Here is a 23,800-nt window from a genome sequence, read left to right on the forward strand (position 1 = left end):
TTTATATTTGGTTATAGAATTTTAAAGACAGTGGTGAAATAGAATGAAACAAGGTTACTATCGTCACATTTCACAAACTGTAGAATAGCCTGCTAAAATTGAACAAAACAACGTACACTGAGATTGTTTTAAAAGTATAATATTGGTCATAGTTGTGACCAATAGTTGGTCACAAAGTTGTGATTTTAAAAGTAAAATATTTACTTCAGTAGCTTTTAAAAGTCTCAGGACTCTTGCCCGAACAATCAGAATTCTTTTTGGCCAAATATTACAATAAGATATGAAAATAACTTCCGCCATCTTCTCAGTTACGTAATCAGCTAATCTCGTCAAAAGCACACAATACGAAACGATCTTTAATAGTGATTTGGTTTGTTTTTTTAATTTCGCGCAAAGCTACACGAGGGCTATCTGCGATAGCCGTCCCTAATTTAGCAGTGTAAGACTGGAAGGAAGGTAGCTAGTCATCATCGCCCACCGCCAACTCTTGGGCTAGTCTTTTACTAACGAATAGTAGGATTGACCGTAACATTATAACACCCCCACGGCTGAAAAGGCGCGCGTGTTTGGTGTGACGGGGATTCGAACCCGTGACTTTCGAGTCGAGTGCCTTTACCACCTGGCCATGCCGGACCTTTGAGTAGTGGTATTAAAATGTTCAACAGTATTTATAAAATGTGGTCAGTATAAATTTATGTTAGGGTACTTTAATCGTGATCATTATCAGGATATTAAGGTATTTAGTTTCGATAACAGCAAATCAACACAGTGCATTGCCTGTGTAACTCGAACCTGGAATTCTTAGTTGTTCGTGATAATGTGAAGTGATTGGTTAGATACTTCCCTTCACTATTTAATAATTTTAAATATATATCTGATAGTTAAATTTCATCTGCACAGTACAAGGCTTAATGATTAGTATGTGCTGCAGATCCAGGGTTCGAGACTTTGAAGACGCTTGTTATTTTCAGCTGAAAGCATGTTGTGCAAGCAACATTGAATCTTGGCATTCAGTTTTTTAAAAAAAAGTCCCCCGCTGGTACAGTGATAAGTCTACGGATTTATAACGCTAAAGTCAGGATTCCGATTCCTCTCAATGGACTCAACAGATAGCGTGATGTGGCTTTACTATTAAAAACACACACACACAAAGAGCTGGACAAAAACCGCTATGTCGACAGATGCTACCCTAAATTGTAAATAAGCATTCCTAAATCCTAGAGGTTTTTATGTTTTTTATTCTGTATGTGAGAGGAGTGAAGTTCATGTTGAAAATTCCAGTTCCTAAACAGTCTGGAAAACTTGTATACTATTTCTGAATTTAACGTACGTTAAACCATAGAATGTAAACTTAGGTTTTTATTACACTTCATTAAATCTTTAAATTACACCTAAATTTAAATTTATACAAACTTGGAGAGTTTTAATAATTACCAGATTGCTCTTGCGTCACCCCGAATAGAATCTATAATTCTCCATCTGGTAAGTTTTAATTTGTAAGCTAACCATTAAGATTTGGTAACTCTCTTTCAGTTTTAAATCACGATATAATATTTGGTTATTTGACTCTGTTTTCTCAGCACTAATCTCTCATTTTATCTTTATATTGAGCAGAAGTTAATTCGCATGAACATGCCGATATTAGAAGAAGGAAAAGTGAATTTCACCACAACACTTTTTGCTTTGATTCGAGAGAATCTAAACATCATGATGAGACCAGGTAAGATAGCTGATTGTCGAATCTGTATAAAAGATTGTAATTTATTTCGGTGATGATTTTGACAGTGATTTTTGTCATGATAAGGGGAGGGGGTTGCTATGGATTTTTCCCCCTTTCCTAATGTTTCGTTAAAACGATCAAGATTCGATTCCTGGGCTGAATTGATCTTCGTGTCTGAGAAGCTCCATATCAGGACCGCGCTCCAATACCGCACCTGAAAAAGGAACGAAAGCTAGTAAGCCTATTGTCAAAGTTGACACAATCCACCTCGATCATTGAAATGTAAAAGTAGAAACTATCTTTAAAAGACCCTCAGAGGATTTATAACGCTCTTAAAATCGGTTTTCGATGTCCGTGGTGGGCACAGCACAAATAGCCCATTGCACAGCTTTGTGTCTAACAACATACAATCTTTAAAGATAAGTAACTGATCATTTGATTACTATTATTAGAGATGTTAATCTCTTTAACAAAATATTGTATTATCGCTTGAATATAAGTGGTACAAAAATATGAGGCCTTAAAAACTTCTGTCTTACTTGTGTGTATCAAAACTACCTAAGTGTGCAGTAGAAAAGAAACAGTTGTCGTCCTAGCAATAACTCAGTGGTAACGGAGTTGATTAATTAGGGGTTCGATTCCCTTGACAGCAGATATCCCGATGTGGATTTTTTATGAGAAAAACAAACGAATGTAATAATCAATTATATTATGCGTTTTTTTCAGCGGACGAGATGGATTTAGCCGACAGAGAACTAAGAGAGATGATAAGAAAATTATGGTCTTTTCACGTGAAGAAATTATTTAACAAGATATTACCTGAAGGCGATGGTAGGCCTAACCAAAACTGTTTTATTCAGTACTTTTATTACGACTTTTGTATTCTTAAGATAGAAACGATATAAGTTAGTGTACAGTGACTTAAGATTCGTAAGGAGTGGAAACATATTTAAATTCTGAGGTCAGAATAACCCAAGAAATCTTATAATCAAACTGTCCACCATCTTCCAGAAACAGAAATACAGTTCCATAATTTCTCAGCTTTATTTTAAAACTGAAAAACAATAATCATTCAACTTGTATGTGGTCTTCGAGTACCAGTGTTTTATCAGTAGAATAGGTGTTGTAGTCAGACACTAAGTAATCATTTCTGTAGACAACTTATAAAATATACATAATACTAACATATTCTTTCATTTTTTCATATAATTACTTATTTTCTATCAGCCAACGTTCAGTAATGTTCTTTTCTTTCTCTGACCTTAACAGATTTTGGTACTAATGGTTTCCATTTCACACTGTGTGTAGTTTCCTTCGCTTTAGTATCATAATAATAATAAAGTTCTATTATCTATGATCCATTTTTATGACTTATTTCCACTTCTATAAAGTTTAATTTTTTTTCTTAATCATCCAATCAAACAGTCCTCCGAGAAGGAAGTCTTACTGTTGGAAAAATATATGCAGGTCTGTTAATTCTGGAAAACTGGAAATGTACGAGATTTGGCCGGTTATCCACTGAAGAAAAGCTCTCGGTTGGTTATAGTTATAAGTGTATCTCGATTTTAACACGTTGTTAATTAGTTGGCTGTACACTCTAATGTTTGGTAGCTTTAAGATAGTTTTAATTAATTAACCTGACTTAATTTTAACAGTAAAACCGACAAGAATGTTAATTAATTAAAAACTACGTCACACGAGACAGTTCAAAGACGACTGAACCGTGTAATATTTACGAAAAGCAGAATTAATCTGATAGAACAGTATTTTCAATTGTTTTTAAACAGTTCTTCTCAAATCATGGCCAGGTGGTTAAGGCACTCGACTCGTAATCTGAGGGTCGCGGATTCGAATCCCCGTCACACCAAACACGTTCGTTCTTTCACCTGTGGGGGCGTTATAATTTGTCGGTCAATTCCACTACTCGTTGGTTAAAGAGTAGCCAAACAGTTGATGGTGGGGATGACTAGCTGCTTTACCCCTAGCCTTATATTGCTAACTTAGGGACGGCTAGCGCAGATAGCCCTTGTGTAGCTTTCCGCGAAATTCAAAACAAACCAATCCCTCTCAGATTTCAATTAGTGTCAAACATTTTCTGTAAATAATAAAATAGATTTATTAAATTAATTGTTCTGTTGTATTAATATTTATTCCCAGTTTCTTAAAATATTGAATCAGTGCTTCAGACTAGAATGTTTTATTGTCAACATTATCGTAACAAAAGTAATATTTTGAGAGTTTCATAAGTTATAACTCTAACCTACCTGCAAGATCCGTAATTAATAGCTTTGAAAAACTTTAATATTTTGACGAATCAAAACTGAGTAGTTTTAACCCTGAATCGTAAATCAACCAATCATGTATTACCAATTTATTTTCGTGATTAACCTGTGTGTATTGTACCTTCTGTAACGGGCTACACTTTGTTTAGTTTTTGAATTTCGTGCAAAGCTACACGAGGACTACCTGCGCTAGCCGTCCCTGATTTAGCAGTGTAAGAGTAGAGGGAAGGCAGCTAGTCATCACCACCCGCCGCCAACTCTTGGGCTACTCTTTTACCAACGAAAAGTGGGATTTACCGTCACATTATAACGCTCCCACGGCTGAAGAGGCGAGCATGTTTGGTGTGACGGAGATTCGAACCCGGGATTACGAGTCCAGCACCTTAACCACCTGGCCATGCTGGGCCGGCTACAGTTTAAGACCAATCTTTAAACAACTAAGGATGTTTCTTATCTTCTTGGTACAGTTTCCAGTTTTAATTAGGACGTGAACTCTGTAGTTTGTGTTGCTAAAGTTTAGTTTGTGTTTTCATATGTGATGCCGATATTAATGAGCGTCATTGTTTGTTTTGTTTCAGAAGGAAAATCCTCCTTCTCCTCAAAGTGATTCGACGGTAAATGTTCCTTCATGTGTCTTTCCTTGTAACGTTTACATCACAAAATCCTCAACCTTACGGCCAAAACTCGATGGACACAGTTTTGGATTTCACTTTCAAATAATTCTCACAATTTATATTTTGTAAATGATTTGTGATCTTTGTTCTAAAAGTGACATCTATCGGTCGCTAAGGAAGTTACGAAGTTGTTTATTCTTGTACCGTTTCTTTGTTTTTATTCAGTTATACCAGTTTTATAAAGTTGAGATCTTACATCATTCATCTTGATAAAGCTTTTCATGTCCTTATTTTGGTAATGAGGTAAGAATGATGTTTGTTTACCAGGTAATAACAAGATAAACACTAATAGTAATAAAGACGAGACTTCGACTGGAATAAAGTTGTTTTTTTTCGTCATAATCTGAAGAGCAATAGTCATTGTTTTTTTTCGTCGTTATCTGAAGAACAAAGGTCATTGTTTTTTTTTCTTTATAAATTTATTACGAAAGTATCTTCAATCATTCAAAACAGTTTGCAAGGTAAGTATACCTGTCTCAGCTGATACATATATTACTTTGTTATAATTTTCTATAAATGACCTCCTTCCACATCTTCAGCGACCATCCTTGCTACATCGCTTGATGGGCGTGGTCAGGAATTCCAACTCACACACTAGTCTCAACCAGGAGGACGAACAGTTTGAAGATGCTGAATGCCGATCTGTTCATTCTAGAAGAGGGTCTTTCAGGAACTCACGACTCAGGTAAAAACGTTTGTTTTATCCAGTGTTAAACTGTCAGAGAGGATATTCATAGTTCATTTGGGCACAACAAATTCTAACCAGACATCAGAACCCAACCAGGCTGATCAAAAAAGCACTAGGAGGTCCCAAGGGTACTCTGGAACTTTCTGAAGTCTGGTTAGGACACTTCAGAACTTCTTAAAGTCTAACCAGACATCAGAACCCAACCAAGCTGATCAAAAAATCACTAGAAGGTCCCAATGGTACTCTGGAACTTTCTGAAGTCTGATTAGGGCACTTTAGAACTTTTTAAAGTCTAACCAGACATCAGAACCCAACCAAGCTGATCAAAAAACACTAGAAGGTCCCAAGGGTACTCTGGAACTTTCTGAAGTCTGGTTAGGACACTTCAGAACTTCTTAAAGTCTGGTTATTTCCATCAGACTTTAAAAATTCTCCAATATTACACAGTATCTTCCATTGTTAAACTGAGGCAGTAATGACAGGCCAGCAAAGACATACAAATAGTGAGTAGCCCCATACACCTCAACTGTAGCTAGGAGAACGACAGCACTGTGCAGCTCCATCCACTTCAACTGTAACTATGGAAACTACAGTACGGTGTAGACCCATCCACTTCAACTGTAACTATGGAAACTACAGTACGGTGTAGACCTATCCACTTCAACTGTAGCTATGGAAACTACAGTACGGTGTAGACCTATCCACTTCAACTGTAGCTATGGAAACTACAGTACGGTGTAGACCTATCCACTTCAACTGTAGCTATGGAAACTACAGTACGGTGTAGACCCATCCACTTCAACTGTAGCTAAGGAAACGACAGTACTGTGTAGACCCATCAATCTCAACTGTAGTTACAGACATGAAAAAACTGAGTAGCCCTTCACGACTAGTAAGACACCTGGTGAAAGATTTGATAATGAAATTTACTAATACTTAAACTTTACATGACAGAATTGACTTATTTCTGTTAATTTATTTGACTTACTTATTCTGATAGGGGTAGCCTAGAAATTAGTGTGCTGAACCGTAAATCCGAGGGTCCATGGTTTGCATCCCATTGCAGTACAATTGCACTCCATATTTTTGGACATTCGTTAAAGTAACTGAAACATTCAGATACAATAGTCCAAGAGTTTAGGGTCAGTGTTTTTGACTAATAACCTATAAACTAAAAATCAGGAATGGTTAACCCTTGTGAACATTTTCGTGAATAACAAATAGCTAATTAGTTGTTGGAAGTGTATACGACTACGTCTTTTAACGAATTATCAGACAACGTATACAACAATGAACTATTTCATTTCATTCATAACACACAGAGAAGTTGTTTACACTCAATCAAATTGCATACTGTTATAGTGTAGTTTTAGTCAGACTACGTGTTGTTGTAGTGTAGTTTTAGTGAGATTACGTGTTGTTGTAGTGTAGTTTTAGTGAGATTACGTGTTGTTGTAGTGTAGTTTTAGTCAGATTACGTGTTGTTGTAGTGTAGTTTTAGTCAGATTACGTGTTGTTGTAGTGTAGTTCTAGTCAGATTACGTGTTGTTGTAGTGTAGTTCTAGTCAGATTACGTGTTGTTGTAGTGTAGTTTTAGTCAGATTACGTGTTGTCGTAGTGCAGTTTTAGTCAGATTACGTGTTGTTGTAGTGTAGTTCTAGTCAGATTACGTGTTGTAGTAGTGTAGTTTTAGTCAGATTACGTGTTGTTGTTGTGTAGTTTAGTCAGATTACGTGTTGTTGTAGTGTAACAATAATCTTTCTTCATAGTATCGACAAAACCAACGACAACCAGGACAGGACTTGGCAACGGTCGTTCAGTTTCCTCCGTCGCGGAAGTACTCGAAGAAAGGAGCGCGGTGGAGACGATGAACAATCAGAGTCTCAGGTCTGGTAGCGAGAGTGCATGATTACCTCACTGGAGGGGCTTAATCACGCTCTATGCATGGCTGATACACCATAGCAGCATGGACAGCAAGGTGTTACGTTGCATGAACATTGCTTGAAACGCACTTTCCCGTGAAAATGTGTGATTATTGTAAAATAATAATTAATTATTGGTTTAATAATTCTCATGTGTGTATAAATAAATGATCTTTAAGAAATGTTATTCGCATTACGTGGGTTTTGCAGTAAATTTCGGGTGTTCATAGAAGGTTTTTCTAGTCCTAGTAATTTTCACCCCAATTGTCTGGTGACCCGGTCATTCCTTGGCTAGTGACTTTCCCAGGGCTAGCGATCCTTTTGTCGTGGCTACTCTTCATTTCCCAATGCTGTTGACCATTTTATTTCTAGTGACCCTTTCTTTCTCGCCGCTGGTGACCATACTTATATCAGCTATAGAACCATTTCTTTTATTATTTAAAATAAGATAGAAATGTTATCAGTTAGCCCGAGTGGTGGCGGGTGAAATGAAACGTTATTTATGGTTACGGTACGGGTCTTATGGATTACACATACCTGTGTTGTGAAGTATTATAAATCAGTAGTGTGTGGTAAGATTACCATAATAAAACATAATGGTTATATTACCACAATGGTCACTTTACCATGATTAAAAAACAGGGTTATATTACCACAATAAAACACTATGGTTACATTACCACAGTAAAACACAATGGTCACTTTACCATAATAAAACACAGGGTTATATTACCACAATAAAACATAATGGTCACGTTACCACAATAAAAATGTATGGTTTCATTACCGCAGTAAAACACAGTGGTCACTTTACCACAGTAATACACAGTGGTCACTTTACCACAATAAAACACAATGGTCACTTTACCATAATAAAACACAGGTTATATTACCACAATAAAGCACAATGGTCACTTTACCATAATAAAACATAATGGTTGCATTACCACAATAAAACAATGGTTGCATTAACAGAGTAAAACACAATGCTTACATAACCACAGTAAAACATAATGGTCACTTTACCACAATAAAACACAATAGTTACATTACCATAATAAAACGATGGTTACATTACCATAATAAAACGATGGTTACATTACCACAATAAAACATTATGGTTACTTTACCACCATAAAACACAATAGTTACATTACCATAGTAAAACACAATGATCATTTTACCACGATAAGATATAATGGTTACTTCACTACAATAAAGCACAATGGCTACTTTACCACGATAAGACACAATGGTTACTGTACCAAAATAAAACACTGGTTATATTACCACAATAAAACACAATGGTTATATTGCCATAATAAAACAATGGTTACATTACCACAGTTAAACATAATGGTTACTTTACTACAGTAACACACAATGGTCACTTTACCACCATAAAACACAATGATTACATTACCACAGTAAAACACAATGGTCACTTTACCCCAATAAGACACAATGGTTACTTTACCATAGTAAAACATAATGGTTTCTTTATTACAATAAAACATAATGTTACATTACCACAAAGTTTAAGACGCTCTTAATAGTTGCGTGGAATTCAAAGTAATCAGATATATTTATAGAATATATATTTCTGAAAGTGAATACGAAAACCTCTTTATATTTAAGTTGGGACAAATGTAAATAGTACATACATATTTATTAACAATTTTAACGTTTTGGCCCATGGTTACGTGTCCGTGTATGTTGTTAAGCCTAATTCAGTTACCGATGAACGTTTGTATTAGATCCAATACAAGATTTTAAAACCCGAAATGGGTCCCCAGTTGGACAGCAGTCTTACGACGCTAAAATCTGGGTTTCATTTCTCCATGGTGGACACAGCAGATAGCCCATTATGGCTGTCCTATAAAGCAAATAGATTTCTTCGAAAAGATGGATACAAAATTTTGCCGAAAGAATCACTAAAAACTGAACTCGTATTAATAAATATGGGTGCAGCACCCCTTACCCAACCAGTCCTGTCGCTACGTCCATGCTATGTGTATCACTTTGCAATAACAGGTAGTTTGTTTGTACCGTTGAATTTAGACAAATAATTAAGAAAGTCTGTCGTCACAAAACGCACAAAATCCTGAAAGCACAGAATTCTATGATATGTCACCTTGCACGTTTCTTTACCAGTTCCGCACTGAACCTCCGATCTCGAACATACCGTTTCCTTCCTGAAAGTTTTGATTCAGAATTCTAGATGGCGCTTCAGAATAATGCACGTTTCGTTCAAGTTTAGATCCAATATGTTCACCCTGTTGTATTCCGATACCTTTAATATTTCCATTTTTTTCTTAAGAAGAACAAACCGTTTTTTATTATATTTGTGCTTAACTCAAAACCACACAATAAGTTTAGTTCAAAATATTGAAGCCAATACTCGTCAATAAACACTCTGGAAAAGATGTTTATAAACAAGCTTTAATTACATGTGAACATCCTTTATCAGGTGTAGACACTAAATGTAAACATCCTTTATCAGGTGAAGACACTAAATGTAAACATCCTTTATCAGGTGTAGACACTAAATGTAAACATCCTTTATCAGGTGAAGACACTAAATGTAAACACCCTTTATCAGGTGTAGACTAAATGTAAACATCCTTTATCAGGTGTAGACTAAATGTAAACATTCTTTATGAGGTGAAGACACTAATTGTAAACATCCTTTATCAGGTGTAGACTAAATGTAAACATTCTTTATGAGGTGAAGACACTAATTGTAAACATCCTTTATCAGGTGTAGACTAAATGTAAACATCCTTTATCAGGTGAAGACACTAAATGTAAACATCCTTTATCAGGTGTAGACACTAAATGTAAACATCCTTTATCAGGTGAAGACACTAAATGTAAACACCCTTTATCAGGTGTAGACTAAATGTAAACATCCTTTATCAGGTGTAGACACTAAATGTAAACATCCTTTATCAGGTATAGACACTTAATGTAAACATCATCGTCAAGTATAGAGACTAAATGTAAACATCCTTTATCAGGTGTAGACACTTTAATGTGAACATCATCATCAGGTGTAGACACTAAATGTAAACACCCTTTATCAGGTGAAGACACTAAATACGAACATTTAAACACAAATTGTGGCGGTAGCAGCACAGAATGTGTAATATGGCTTTTCTCTAGAACAAAGAAACACATACGTCCACTTCATTACCTAGGGCACCTGAGCAGTGAGTCTGATGGCTCGTAACACAAAAGATCGAGTTTGAATAGTCGTAGTGGGCACGGAACAAATAGCCCACTATTTTGCTTTCGGCTAATCAATAAACATACAAACTCTATCCTGTACTATAAAAGTGGACTTATGAAAAAATGGGAAGAGGGTTAACAAACAAAACTGATTGTTCAAAGGAGTCCACAAGTAGGTTTATACGTTATTTATAGAAAGGAGTCCACAAGTGGGTTTATACGTTATTTATACAAAGCAAGGAGTCCACAAGTGGGTTTATACGTTATTTATAGAAAGGAGTCCACAAGTGGGTTTATACGTTATTTATACAAAGCAAGGAGTCCACAAGTGGGTTTATACGTTATTTATAGAAAGCAAGAAGTCCACAAGTGGGTTTATACGTTATTTATAGAAAGCAAGGAGTCCACAAGTGGGTTTATACGTTATTTATAGAAAGCAAGGAGTCCACAAGTGAGTTTATACGTTATTTATAGAAAGTAAGGAATCTACAAGTGGGTTTATACGTTATTTATAGAAAGAGTCCACAAGTGGGTTTATACGTTATTTATAGAAAGCAAGGAGTCCACAAGTGGGTTTATACGTTATTTATAGAAAGCAAGGAGTCCACAAGTGGGTTTATACGTTATTTATAGTAAGGAGTCCACAAGTGGGTTTATACGTTATTTATAGAAAGGAGCCCATTTTAACGTTTCTTAAGTATTCATTCTTCTATTAAATCAAACTTCAAGTTTTCAAGTTACTTAACGATTAGATCAGAATAATCTTGTGAACAAAGAATGTTTGAAACTCTTTACTTTTATAAGAAGTGATGTTATTGGCGTAGATATAAATGTTTTCACATAAGGTTGAGTACCTGTGGAATTTGGATCAGTATATTTTTTTCGAAACCAGATCATTTTTTCATCACACGTTTTTTTGCGATTTTCCTTCACGCAAAAAGCACTGTTTCTTCTTTTTTTTCCATGGTGATGTGTTTTGTTTTTTTAGTTACACACGGTTCCTCACGTGAAAATAGTTTATCGTCTTACCTTACCTTCCAACCTACACTTTGTACTGAGGTTTCAGACAACACAGTTCTTTAAGTCATCTTACCCCGTGCTTAGCGAATAAGCTTTTAAAAACTAAAATAATTAACAAATGTCAAATTACAAACGTTACTCTCGGGTGTAAACAGGGTATCGAAATGTTGGACGTCAACGCTGGACGACCATCCGTGGACGGTGCAGGCTGGAAGCCAAGATCCCAGGAAGTGAGTGGGTGTCCATTATTGTACTTTCTCTCCCTTCAGAAAAAATGCTACGTTCCTTCTACCACGCCCCCTACTTGTTGTTAATTAAGTTGATTTTTTTTTCAACTTCTTTTGAATTTTTCACATCTGTAATATATCAGAAATTGTGATATTTGATTGTTTATGAATAACTGTTTTTTTTTCAAAAAGTTGGTTATAACAATTTAATTGATAGCATATGATGAAAGTGTTTCCAAGAGGGCCATCAATACGTTTTCGGTATTACGATAGTAGAATCCTGGACTTAATACTACGTGGTGAACATAGCACAGAAAGACCATTGTGTAGCTTCCCGCTAAAAGGAAAAGAACAAACAAAACATCCACCAACAATGACAACATATGGGGAGTTTATTTTTGTAGTTTCTTGTCGAACTATTTTTCTGATTCATTACTTCAAAGTTTTATGGTATAAAATGCCGAAAAGCATTCCAAACTGTTGTAAGTTTTTGTTGCTGTTTGTCTTTTTACTTTATTAGAAAGTTGTGTGGGCAATTATGTAATAATTAGTATCCTTACAATCATGAGTGTTAGTTGTTTAAAATAAGACCACAGGTGCGTTTTGAGAGTGACAATAACATCCTCCTATTCGATTAAAGCAGCCAAAGACTTGGCGGCAGGTGCTATTTTCTAGCCGCCTTTCCTCTAGTTTTTATTAGATAACCCTAGTCAATACCTAAGAGAAATTATGTTGAATGTTGTTTTTTTACATAAGTAATAAAGTGCTGTTATAAACTTATTTTATCGATTTATCTTTCTTCTAAAATATCAAATCAATAAAATAACTATTTATCGATGGTTTTAAATAATTCCATTGTAGTTTTACATTCTTTTATAAAAGAAAAAAGTACTAATAGGATGTGTTCATAATCTTGGAAAACAAACGTATTTAGAACAAATGTCATCCAGATGACAGATATATTTGTTGTTTATAAGAAATATACATATGTCATCCAGATGACAGATATATTGGTTGTTTATAAGAAATATACATATGTCATCCAGATGACAGATATATTGGTTGTTTATAAGAAATATACATATGTCATCCAGATGACAGATATATTGGTTGTTTATAAGAAATATACATATGTCATCCAGATGACAGATATATTGGTTGTTTATAAGAAATATACATATGTCATCCAGATGACAGATATATTGGTTGTTTATAAGAAATATACATATGTCATCCAGATGACAGATATATTGGTTGTTTATAAGAAATATACACGTCATCCAGATGACAGATATATTGGTTGTTTATAAGAAATATACATATGTCATCCAGATGACAGATATATTGGTTGTTTATAAGAAATATACATATGTCATCCAGATGACAGATATATTGCTTGTTTATAAGAAATATACATATGTCATCCAGATGACAGATATATTGGTTTATCTACAGAGGACCAAGGAAACACATCTTTATCCTCGTGATCACAACTATTATCCATCCCGTTCCCGATCACCTTCTCCAGAAAGATCGAGGCGGGACTCCCCAATCCTCACTAGACGAAGACGTTCCCCAACACCAATCAGAAGATCACCATCCCCTCGGAGGGGAGTCCATGACATTGGCTTTTCGGATACTGTTTTTGATATCGTAGAAAGGACCAAACATGAGACTTCTCGCAGAGGAAGGGCAAAAGGTAAATTTAGAAAATGTTAAACAGGAATATAGTAGTACAGATAATGGGAAAGGTCAAACAGGAATCTAGTAGCACAGGAAATAGGAGAGGTCAAACAGGAATCTAATAGCAGAGGAAAAGAACATAGGTAATGGGGAGGTTCAAACTGGAATCTAGTAGCAGAGAAAAACATAGGTAATGGGAAAGGTCAAACAAGAATCTAGTAGCAGAGGGAAAAAACATTGGGAAAGGTCAAACAGGAATCTAGTAGCAGAGAAAAAGAACACTGGTAATGGGAAAGGTCAAACAGGAATCTCGTGGCAGAGGGAAAAATATCGGTAATGGGAAAGGTCAAATAGTAATGTAATAGCAGAGGAAGACGTAGGTAATGGGAAAGGTCAAACAGTAATGTAACAGCAGAGGAAAACGTAGGTAATGGGAAAGGTCAAACAGTAATGTAACAGCAGAGGAAAACGTAGGTAATGGGAAAGGTCAAATAGTAATGTAATAGCGGAGGAAAACGTAGGTAATGGGAAAGGTCAAATAGTAATCTAGTAGCAGAGGAAAAAAACATTGGGAAAGGTCAAACAGGAATCTAGTAGCAGAGAAAAAGAACATTGGTAATGGGAAAGGTCAAATAGTAATCTAGTATCAGAGGAGAGGACATAGGTAAAGCAGTATCAGAGGAGAGGACATAGGTAAAGCAGTATCAGAGGAGAGGACATAGGTAAAGCAGTATCAGAGGAGAGGACATAGGTAAAGCAGTATCAGAGGAGAGGACATAGGTAAAGCAGTATCAGAGGAGAGGACATAGGTAAAGCAGTATCAGAGGAGAGGACATAGGTAAAGCAGTATAAAATGTCTTATCCATCTGCCTACCTAACAGAATTCGGGTATGAACGTTTAGATATGTTAAAGTTAGAGGATTTACACAGTTCTGTCTTTAAACTCCACGTCCACTTATTTTCATTAGAGGATTTACACAGTTCTGTCTTTAAGCTCCACGTCCACTTAGTTTCATTAGAGGATTTACACAGTTCTGTCTTTAAGCTCCATGTCCACTTAGTTTCATTAGAGGATTTACACAGTTCTGTCTTTAAGCTCCATGTCCACTTAGATTCATTAGAGGATTTACACAGTTCTGTCTTTAAGCTCCATGTCCACTTAGTTTCATTAGAGGATTTACACAGTTCTGTCTTTAAGCTCCATGTCCACTTAGTTTCATTAGAGGATTTACACAGTTCTGTCTTTAAGCTCCATGTCCACTTAGTTTCATTAGAGGATTTACACAGTTCTGTCTTTAAGCTCCATGTCCACTTAGTTTCATTAGAGGATTTACACAGTTCTGTCTTTAAGCTCCACGTCCACTTAGTTTCATTAGAGGATTTACACAGTTCTGTCTTTAAGCTCCATGTCCACTTAGTTTCATTAGAGGATTTACACAGTTCTGTCTTTAAACTCCATGTCCACTTAGTTTCATTAGAGGATTTACACAGTTCTGTCTTTAAACTCCATGTCCACTTAGTTTCATTAGAGGATTTACACAGTTCTGTCTTTAAGCTCCACGTCCACTTAGTTTCATTAGAGGATTTACACAGTTCTGTCTTTAAACTCCATGTCCACTTAGTTTCATTAGAGGATTTACACAGTTCTGTCTTTAAACTCCATGTCCACTTAGTTTCATTAGAGGATTTACACAGTTCTGTCTTTAAACTCCATGTCCACTTAGTTTCATTAGAGGATTTACACAGTTCTGTCTTTAAACTCCATGTCCACTTAGTTTCATTAGAGGATTTACACAGTTCTGTCTTTAATCTCCACGTCCACTTAGTTTCATTAGAGGATTTACACAGTTCTGTCTTTAAACTCCATGTCCACTTAGTTTCATTAGAGGATTTACACAGTTCTGTCTTTAAGCTCCATGTCCACTTAGTTTCATTAGAGGATTTACACAGTTCTGTCTTTAAGCTCCATGTCCACTTAGTTTCATTAGAGGATTTACACAGTTCTGTCTTTAAGCTTCATGTCCACTTAGTTTCATTAGAGGATTTACACAGTTCTCTCTTTAAGCTCCATGTCCACTTAGTTTCATTAGAGGATTTACACAGTTCTGTCTTTAAGCTCGATGTCCACTTAGTTTCATTAGAGGATTTACACAGTTCTGTCTTTAAGCTCCATGTCCACTTAGTTTCATTAGAGGATTTACACAGTTCTGTCTTTAAGCTCCATTTCCACTTAGTTTCATTAGAGGATTTACACAGTTCTGTCTTTAATCTCCACGTCCACTTAGTTTCATTAGAGGATTTACACAGTTCTGTCTTTAAGCTCGATGTCCACTTAGTTTCATTAGAGGATTTACACAGTTCTGTCTTTAAGCTCGATGTCCACTTAGTTTCATTAGAGGATTTACACAGTTCTGTCTTTAAGCTCCACGTCCACTTAGTTTCATTAGAGGATTTACACAGTTCTGTCTTTAAGCTCGATGTCCACTTAGTTTCATTAGAGGATTTACACAGTTCTGTCTTTAAGCTCCACGTCCACTTAGTTTCATTAGAGGATTTACACAGTTCTGTCTTTAAGCTCCATGTCCACTTAGTTTCATTAGAGGATTTACACAGTTCTGTCTTTAAGCTCCATGTCCACTTAGTTTCATTAGAGGATTTACACAGTTCTGTCTTTAAGCTCCATGTCCACTTAGTTTCATTAGAGGATTTACACAGTTCTGTCTTTAAGCTCCATGTCCACTTAGTTTCATTAGAGGATTTACACAGTTCTGTCTTTAAGCTCCATGTCCACTTAGATTCATTAGAGGATTTACACAGTTCTGTCTTTAAGCTCCATGTCCACTTAGTTTCATTAGAGGATTTACACAGTTCTGTCTTTAAGCTCCATGTCCACTTAGTTTCATTAGAGGATTTACACAGTTCTGTCTTTAAGCTCCATGTCCACTTAGTTTCATTAGAGGATTTACACAGTTCTGTCTTTAAGCTCCATGTCCACTTAGTTTCATTAGAGGATTTACACAGTTCTGTCTTTAAGCTCCATGTCCACTTAGTTTCATTAGAGGATTTACACAGTTCTGTCTTTAAGCTCCATGTCCACTTAGATTTATTAGAGGATTTACACAGTTCTGTCTTTAAGCTCCATGTCCACTTAGATTCATTAGAGGATTTACACAGTTCTATTTTTAAGCTCCATGTCCACTTAGTTTCATTAGAGGATTTACACAGTTCTGTCTTTAAGCTCCATGTCCACTTAGTTTCATTAGAGGATTTACACAGTTCTGTCTTTAAGCTCCATGTCCACTTATTTTCATTAGAGGATTTACACAGTTCTGTCTTTAAGCTCCATGTCCACTTATTTTCATTAGAGGATTTACACAGTTCTGTCTTTAAGCTCCATGTCCACTTAGTTTCATTAGAGGATTTACACAGTTCTGTCTTTAAGCTCCATGCCCACTTAGTTTCATTAGAGGATTTACACAGTTCTGTCTTTAAGCTCCATGTCCACTTAGTTTCATTAGAGGATTTACACAGTTCTGTCTTTAAGCTCCATGTCCACTTAGTTTCATTAGAGGATTTACACAGTTCTGTCTTTAAGCTCCATGTCCACTTAGTTTCATTAGAGGATTTACACAGTTCTGTCTTTAAGCTCCATGTCCACTTAGTTTCATTAGAGGATTTACACAGTTCTGTCTTTAAGCTCCATGTCCACTTAGTTTCATTAGAGGATTTACACAGTTCTGTCTTTAAGCTTCATGTCCACTTAGTTTCATTAGAGGATTTACACAGTTCTCTCTTTAAGCTCCATGTCCACTTAGTTTCATTAGAGGATTTACACAGTTCTGTCTTTAAGCTCGATGTCCACTTAGTTTCATTAGAGGATTTACACAGTTCTGTCTTTAAGCTCCATGTCCACTTAGTTTCATTAGAGGATTTACACAGTTCTGTCTTTAAGCTCCATTTCCACTTAGTTTCATTAGAGGATTTACACAGTTCTGTCTTTAAGCTCCATTTCCACTTAGTTTCATTAGAGGATTTACACAGTTCTGTCTTTAAGCTCCATGTCCACTTAGTTTCATTAGAGGATTTACACAGTTCTGTCTTTAAGCTCCATGTCCACTTAGTTTCAAGCATAACCTTGTGTTGTTAACTTCCTGTAAGATAATATTGGCTAACATAAAATATGAAAAATGTGTTTAGTGTTTAATGTTTTCTACAGAAACAAATAATTTTATTTTAAAAACATCTATAATTGGCAGAAAGACTACGTATAGTTGTATTTATAGTTGCACGACCGAAACGCCACTTGCATTAAGAGTGCGAAAAAAGGCGTGTGTTAGTTTGTGATTTTTATTGTGATGTATCTTTCTGTAAGGTTTCTATAAAATCTCAAATTAACGATACTTGGTTTTAATTTGTGATTTTGTCTTCTGGACATGCAGTCAAACTTCGTGGGGATGAATTTGGTATGTATGGCCAAGGCTCCCCGTTTCGAGGTAGATCACCAGTTCGCTCCATGCTTGGCAAGTCGTCGCCATGGCGAATCTCCTCTCCATCACCGGGTAGGAGCCGGAGTGTCAGTCCAGAATACGGAACGGCGTGTCTGTACAGACCATCTCGTAGTCCTAGTCCCAAAATAACTTCAACCCACAGTGAATTCTATGGTAGAGTACCGTTAGAGCATCGGTCCCGCAGCCCGAGTCCAGCTTCTGCGCACAGCCTACCATTGCAACGTGTGTCGCGAGGGAGAAAGTTACCACCTACCCCCAACAAGCCCTCCACTCTGCGTCTTAATGTTCGATCCATGGAAAGAATCAATTTTCCTACTGTGTCTCGTTCGCCTACACTGCCTGTACCCGTCAACAAATCTCAGTTCAATATTAACTTTCCCAAAGTAAATGCCTCACCCACCCATCTGCCAAAGTCCCAACTACCGTTCTGGCAACAAAGAACTACTCCGGGTTCTGGTCTTCACAACCTCTCTTTAAGGCCAGACAGAAGAGCGGCTAGCAGTGTTAGTTTGCCACGTGGCCAGAAGCAGACTCGCGGTATTGGCCAACACCCTACTCTGCCATATAAGGACAGACAGTTTATCCCTCTGGGTCATAATAATGAACCGCTAAGTTTCGAAGCTGCTGCTGCGATTGGAAGAGGTTCTCGACAGCTTCCATTGCCAATGCCCAATGGCTACAAGCCAGGTCAAAGACAACGCGACAGAAGAGGAAAGACTGCAACCTCGTTTGGTTTGCGGACAAGCCAAATGGGGCCACAAAGTGACTCCGAAGATGATTGGTGCTAGTTAACCGATCATAGGTTGTAGACATGCCGAATTGGACCAGAAAGTGACATCGATGATGATTGGTGCTAGTTAGCCAATCGAAGGTTTGAAGACAGACCGATTATGATTGGTGCTAGTTAACCAAACACACGTTGCGGATAGGCCGTATTGGACCACAAAGTGAATCCAATTATGCTGAAGTTACCTAGCCAGTCACAAGTTTGCAGACAACACCGTGGGACCACAAAGTGACACCGATGGCGATTGGTGCTAGTTAGCCAATCAAACAAATAAACTGAGAGATAGAACGAAAAAAAAACACTCAATTTTTTAGAAAGAGAGAATTTATAGGAGTGAAATGCAAATTATTCGCCAGAGGGAACAGAAGTGACCTAGGAGGTCAAGTTCCTGAACAATGATATTGTATATAAGAAATTGTTCTATTGCTAACTATTATCAAACCTATTTCTTTTCAATCTTTTGGTGGTTCATTGCTAAAAATGTTTACTTATTTGTCAGTTGACTTATCTTAATGACTCTTAACCCCTTGTCTTTCATGGTCATTCTCTGTGATAGAACACACTGTTGAATGAAGAGATTTAACGATATGAGGATTAAGGCAGGTATATGACTGGTTCATCTCGTTAGCATGATTTACAATCCTTGCAGCCATATTTCAAAACTAAAGTGCAATATTTATGAGTGGATGCTTTGTTGTTGTTTTTTTATACCAGAAACTTACTGTAGCTGTAAATCCATTCCATCAGTAACTAAAGGGTAACAATCAATCATATTTCCTATTTCAAAATCCTGTGGTTCTTAGCACACCCACCCTCCCGTAAAAAAATATTAAAATCATTTATCTTTAAAGCTTTCATCGTCTTTCCTCAAGGGTACACTTCTTGTAAGTGTAGCCCTCTTCCCCCATAAACAATATCGTAAAGGCTTCCTTTCAGAGCATTGGTCGAAATATTGTTTTAAGCTTAGAAATTCTACCAGTCGAAGAGATAAATTATTACATCGTACCTTGCTAAAGATTTGTTGACATCTGCGCATGCGTTGTAGCACTGCTAACGCGACTATTTAAAAATATGCACTAAATTTATTAAATAAACTTTACTTATTTCATCACTTGCCTATTTTTCGATTTTGGAAACTGTATATGTCTTTCTCTCTTTGTAAATTTATATTTCGATTTTTCTTAGTAAAATAGCTTAAGACAGGTGGCGCATTGTCTGGAGGATCGAATATTCACAAGTTGATAAGTAAAAGTGAATTATGCTCCAAATGTCTTTTGTCCCCCCCCCCAGGTTTCAGTGTCACTTATGTAAATTAATGTCTTTATCCTTTAAATTGTATAGCAAGCATGCTTTCTGAAAATTGTAGCATTTATACATTTCAACTTAGGCTTAACTTCAACAAATAAACTGCACACAACTTTAAGAAACAAATATAGGACAATGTTAACTCCCACTATACATAGGTAAGAGTTCATTTCATTTTACCCAATATTCAATATGGGCTTTTCTCTCTTTGAAATTAAATAAATATATTAACTTCCAGCTAGTAGGTAATATTACAAAACCTTTTTTCTCGTAATTAATTTTATACGTCATTGTCACCATACGTTAGGACTAATCCTTTGTATAATTGTGTGTACAATCTGACCAAGTTACGTAGTACATTAACCCTAACTTTCAAAATTCTCACGTCCTCTTATTTAAATATGAAATTAGACGGGAAAAAATGTGTGCCTTTTCTAAACTCAGAAGAGACGTTTATATTCACTCAGAATTCTGGATTGTCTAAGACTGCTCTAAATATAAAGATTTAGTTAAACAGTTACGGAGGTGTTTGTGTGAATTTTTAATATTGCCTACAAAATGGCGAATACGAGTTATTTAATAATAGCGATGGATCCTCTCTACACACGACTCACTTTTTTAGGGAGCTGTGTAAGCATGAATGTTTCGAAAACTTTGTAAATAAAGTTTACCTAGAGCCAGGAATCTTAGGAGAACAGTGTCACGTTTCTTAATATAATTATTACACACTTCATTGTAACTTTTTAGTAAAGCTTTAAGCCTACTTGTCAAAAGATGCGTCACCTTTGAACTTAGTGTTATTATCACTTGTCCTGCTTAGTTATACTGTTACTGGTCTCTAGTTTTTAATATTGATTAAAGATACGGATTATTAATATGTTTATAGTTAATTCTATATGCACAGTTACAAGTAACTTTTAAAGTCAGGAACTGATCGATGTTCCACATGTGTATATATGATATACACGTATACGTAAATCTATATACATTACATTCGTCATTCTCTTTGTATATTATTGCCTCGTTTATGAGGATTTCAAAGCCAATGTTTGTAAGCCTTTTCGAGCCAAAGCAATCGCATGAATAATTTTTATTTGTTTCCTAATTGTTTAGGAACAAGATAAATTGGAAGACAAAAAGTTTTTTCTTATCAAGTTTTAACATATAGGAAGAACTTACTGCCCTTTATTATACTCAACGGTTTATAGATTAAAATTTTAGTGACTGCTTATTAATAAAGCAACGAAAACAAAATAGGCCTAAACTACAGCTAACTAGCGTTCTCACCGAGACGTAATGGCCGCTGCTAAAATTCAGTTTTCAATTGGATGATTGGAGTGTCTTCTTTTTTTTAGGGAAATAATTTGTTTACACATAAATAAAAATACCTTTAACACCTTCCGGATTGACTCGAATCCTCGTCTAAACAGTAAAGTTGAATATAGTGTTTACTTCAGCGTCTGGGAACACGACACGCAATTTAATCTAACATCGTTACGTTTTCAGTTCGAGATTTTTGGGTTGTGAACGGTCTATGAGAATAATTATCCCTCAATAAATGTACTAAAGTAATTATTTTGCGCTATGCTAGTTGGCTGATCTAGTTTTGAAATTCTGGACTTTGTTAGCTGTAGTTTTGATAAAAAGTTTTAAACGTTTAATCACACGTTTTCTTTTTGATTTAAAATTATTCTTATATTAATTCTGAGAAGATATTTAATAAAAGAAGTTGTTTGTATCTCCGATATCTTGTTAATGTATCATAGGGAAAAACTCGTCATGCATTTCTTGGAATTTTTCAAACATGGCTATTATTTCGTTTACATTTTTACCGAATTTCTGAATGAAACCAGTAGAAGAAACTGATAAGAGTCTCAAAGTTTATAAGTTAAGAGTGTATTTATGGTCAAGTTTTTACTACACTTATCAAACTGTTTGCTCTCTTCTCTCTCACTTGTAAGGACGAAAAACTTCTCAATTGGGGAAGTTTTTATAATGTTTAATAAAACTGTTGATTCCTCAGACTGATTGGCTGGTTTACTGTGCACTAATACACATAATGTCAATAACACTTCCCCTCTGGTAAACTTCGGGTTTTATAACACTAAAATTCTGAGTTCGATTCCCTAGTGAGAACACCAAAATAATGACGTATAAAAATCTGAACAGAACGTTCTACACACGCGAGCTAAAACATCAGGTCAGCTATCCCTAGATTTTAGGTACAGTCGTCTATAGGATCAAAATGAAGTAACAACTTCCAACACCAACGTTTTGTTTGTTTTGAATTTCGCACAAAGCTACTCGAGGGCTATCTGTGCTAGCCGTCCCTAAGTTAGCAGTGTAAGGCCAGAGGGTAGGCAGCTAGTCATCACCACCCACCGCCAACTCTTGGGCTACTCTTTTATCAACGAATAGCGGGATTGACCGTCACATTATAACGCCCCCACGGCTGAAAGGGCGAGCATGTTTGGCGCGACGGGGATGCGAACCCGCGACCCTCAGATTACGAGTCGCACGCCTTAACACCAACGTTTTATCACATTCTGTGCAATTTCCGATCGACACTCAGGAGTCGTTCAGAGCTAAAGTGTGAAACAGTCAAACATGGTTGGGTGGTCAGAGCAACTTAGCTTGCAACCTGAAGGTTGTGGAATCGAATCCTTGTCCCATCAAACATACTCACCTTTCAGGTGTGGGATCGTTATTATGTTGAGATCAATCCCACTATTCGTTGGTAACAGAGTAGCCCAAGGGTTGGTTGGACTTGGATGGTGAGGACTAGTTGCATTCCCTCTAGTCTTTCACAGCTGAATTAGGGACGGCTAACACAGATATCCCTCGTGTAGCTTTGCGCGAAATTCAAACCAAAAGTGCAGTGTATCAAACAGAGTCTCGAACTATGGTTCCTTCGAAGCTGCCGATAAATAGGCAGCAATAATTTGAACAAATTAGACTTATGAGAGATGTCACGTGTGTAATAATGAGGACAGTATTAATAATATGTGAACATTTCTTTATTCTGTCTTTAAATTTTCTAAATTAATTTGTTCCATAGATTTCTTTTTGACAATAAAATATTTTTAACACATGAGGAAGTGTGTGTTCTTCATAGCAAACAGCAGTATCTTATTAATAAATACTATTTACGACCGGGCAGCCCACTGTCAAATCAGGTAAGTGGAAACACTTCGACATCACTAGTGTGAAACTTTGTCAGGTCTTGTAATTAATACAGTTATGTTAACAGTTTAATACTAGAAATAAACGACCTTGTAACACCCAGTTGTTGTGTTGATTTAATCAGACACTCAACGTTTCGCTTTACAGCTTCTTTAGGAGCGTCTACTAAAACACAAACTAAAACTTTTGTAAAGCGAAACGTTGAGTGTCTGATTAAATAAAAACTACAATTATAAAATCGTTTATTTCTAGTGTTAATACGTGTTCTATACATCAACATGCACTACAGAAATTATGTACTGTTAATTTGTTTTGATAATGTTTAGTAGAATTGTTGGTAGCTCGTTCTTTAACCCTAGAATATTAATACGCAGTATATTATGAAAATATAGTAAAATAATGTTTGAGACTATATGAACGTCACACACTGAAAGAAAAAAACAACTCGTAAACGTTTGTTTTTAGTTTTAGGCTTAGCTTTGTAATTGGAATAAGTATGTTGAAATGGTTGTCGATTTTACAACCATCAACAATTTGCAGTTCGTTTATCGGCTCATCCTTAACTATTTT

General features: G+C 36.1%; 1 protein-coding gene and 1 long non-coding RNA gene across 3 annotated transcripts in view; one reads left to right on the forward strand and one right to left on the reverse strand.

The window, feature by feature from the left end:
* Window positions 1–21,549, forward strand: part of LOC143247748 (voltage-dependent calcium channel type A subunit alpha-1-like) — a 29,350-nt gene extending 7,801 nt beyond the window's left edge. The window contains exons 5-13 of one of the 2 annotated variants that reach the window (XM_076496179.1): window positions 1,615–1,720; window positions 2,447–2,551; window positions 3,146–3,255; window positions 4,581–4,616; window positions 5,216–5,361; window positions 7,134–7,251; window positions 11,693–11,767; window positions 13,220–13,463; window positions 17,887–21,549. In XM_076496179.1, coding sequence (XP_076352294.1) covers window positions 1,615–1,720; window positions 2,447–2,551; window positions 3,146–3,255; window positions 4,581–4,616; window positions 5,216–5,361; window positions 7,134–7,251; window positions 11,693–11,767; window positions 13,220–13,463; window positions 17,887–18,743 — 1,797 coding nt within the window. In that variant the 3' untranslated portion in view covers window positions 18,744–21,549. The remainder of the gene's footprint in view (window positions 1–1,614; window positions 1,721–2,446; window positions 2,552–3,145; window positions 3,256–4,580; window positions 4,617–5,215; window positions 5,362–7,133; window positions 7,252–11,692; window positions 11,768–13,219; window positions 13,464–17,886) is intronic. The other variant, XM_076496180.1, reaches the window with a different exon arrangement.
* Window positions 1,340–21,635, reverse strand: LOC143247752 (uncharacterized). Its single transcript, XR_013026695.1, has 2 exons — window positions 21,436–21,635; window positions 1,340–1,934 (listed from the first exon to the last, which is right to left on the reverse strand). It is a non-coding gene; the product is annotated as an uncharacterized LOC143247752 (long non-coding RNA).
* Between the last annotated feature and the right edge of the window lie 2,165 nt (window positions 21,636–23,800).

Source organism: Tachypleus tridentatus, chromosome 3 (assembly GCF_004210375.1).
Source record: "Tachypleus tridentatus isolate NWPU-2018 chromosome 3, ASM421037v1, whole genome shotgun sequence".
Lineage (NCBI taxonomy): Eukaryota > Metazoa > Arthropoda > Merostomata > Xiphosura > Limulidae > Tachypleus > Tachypleus tridentatus.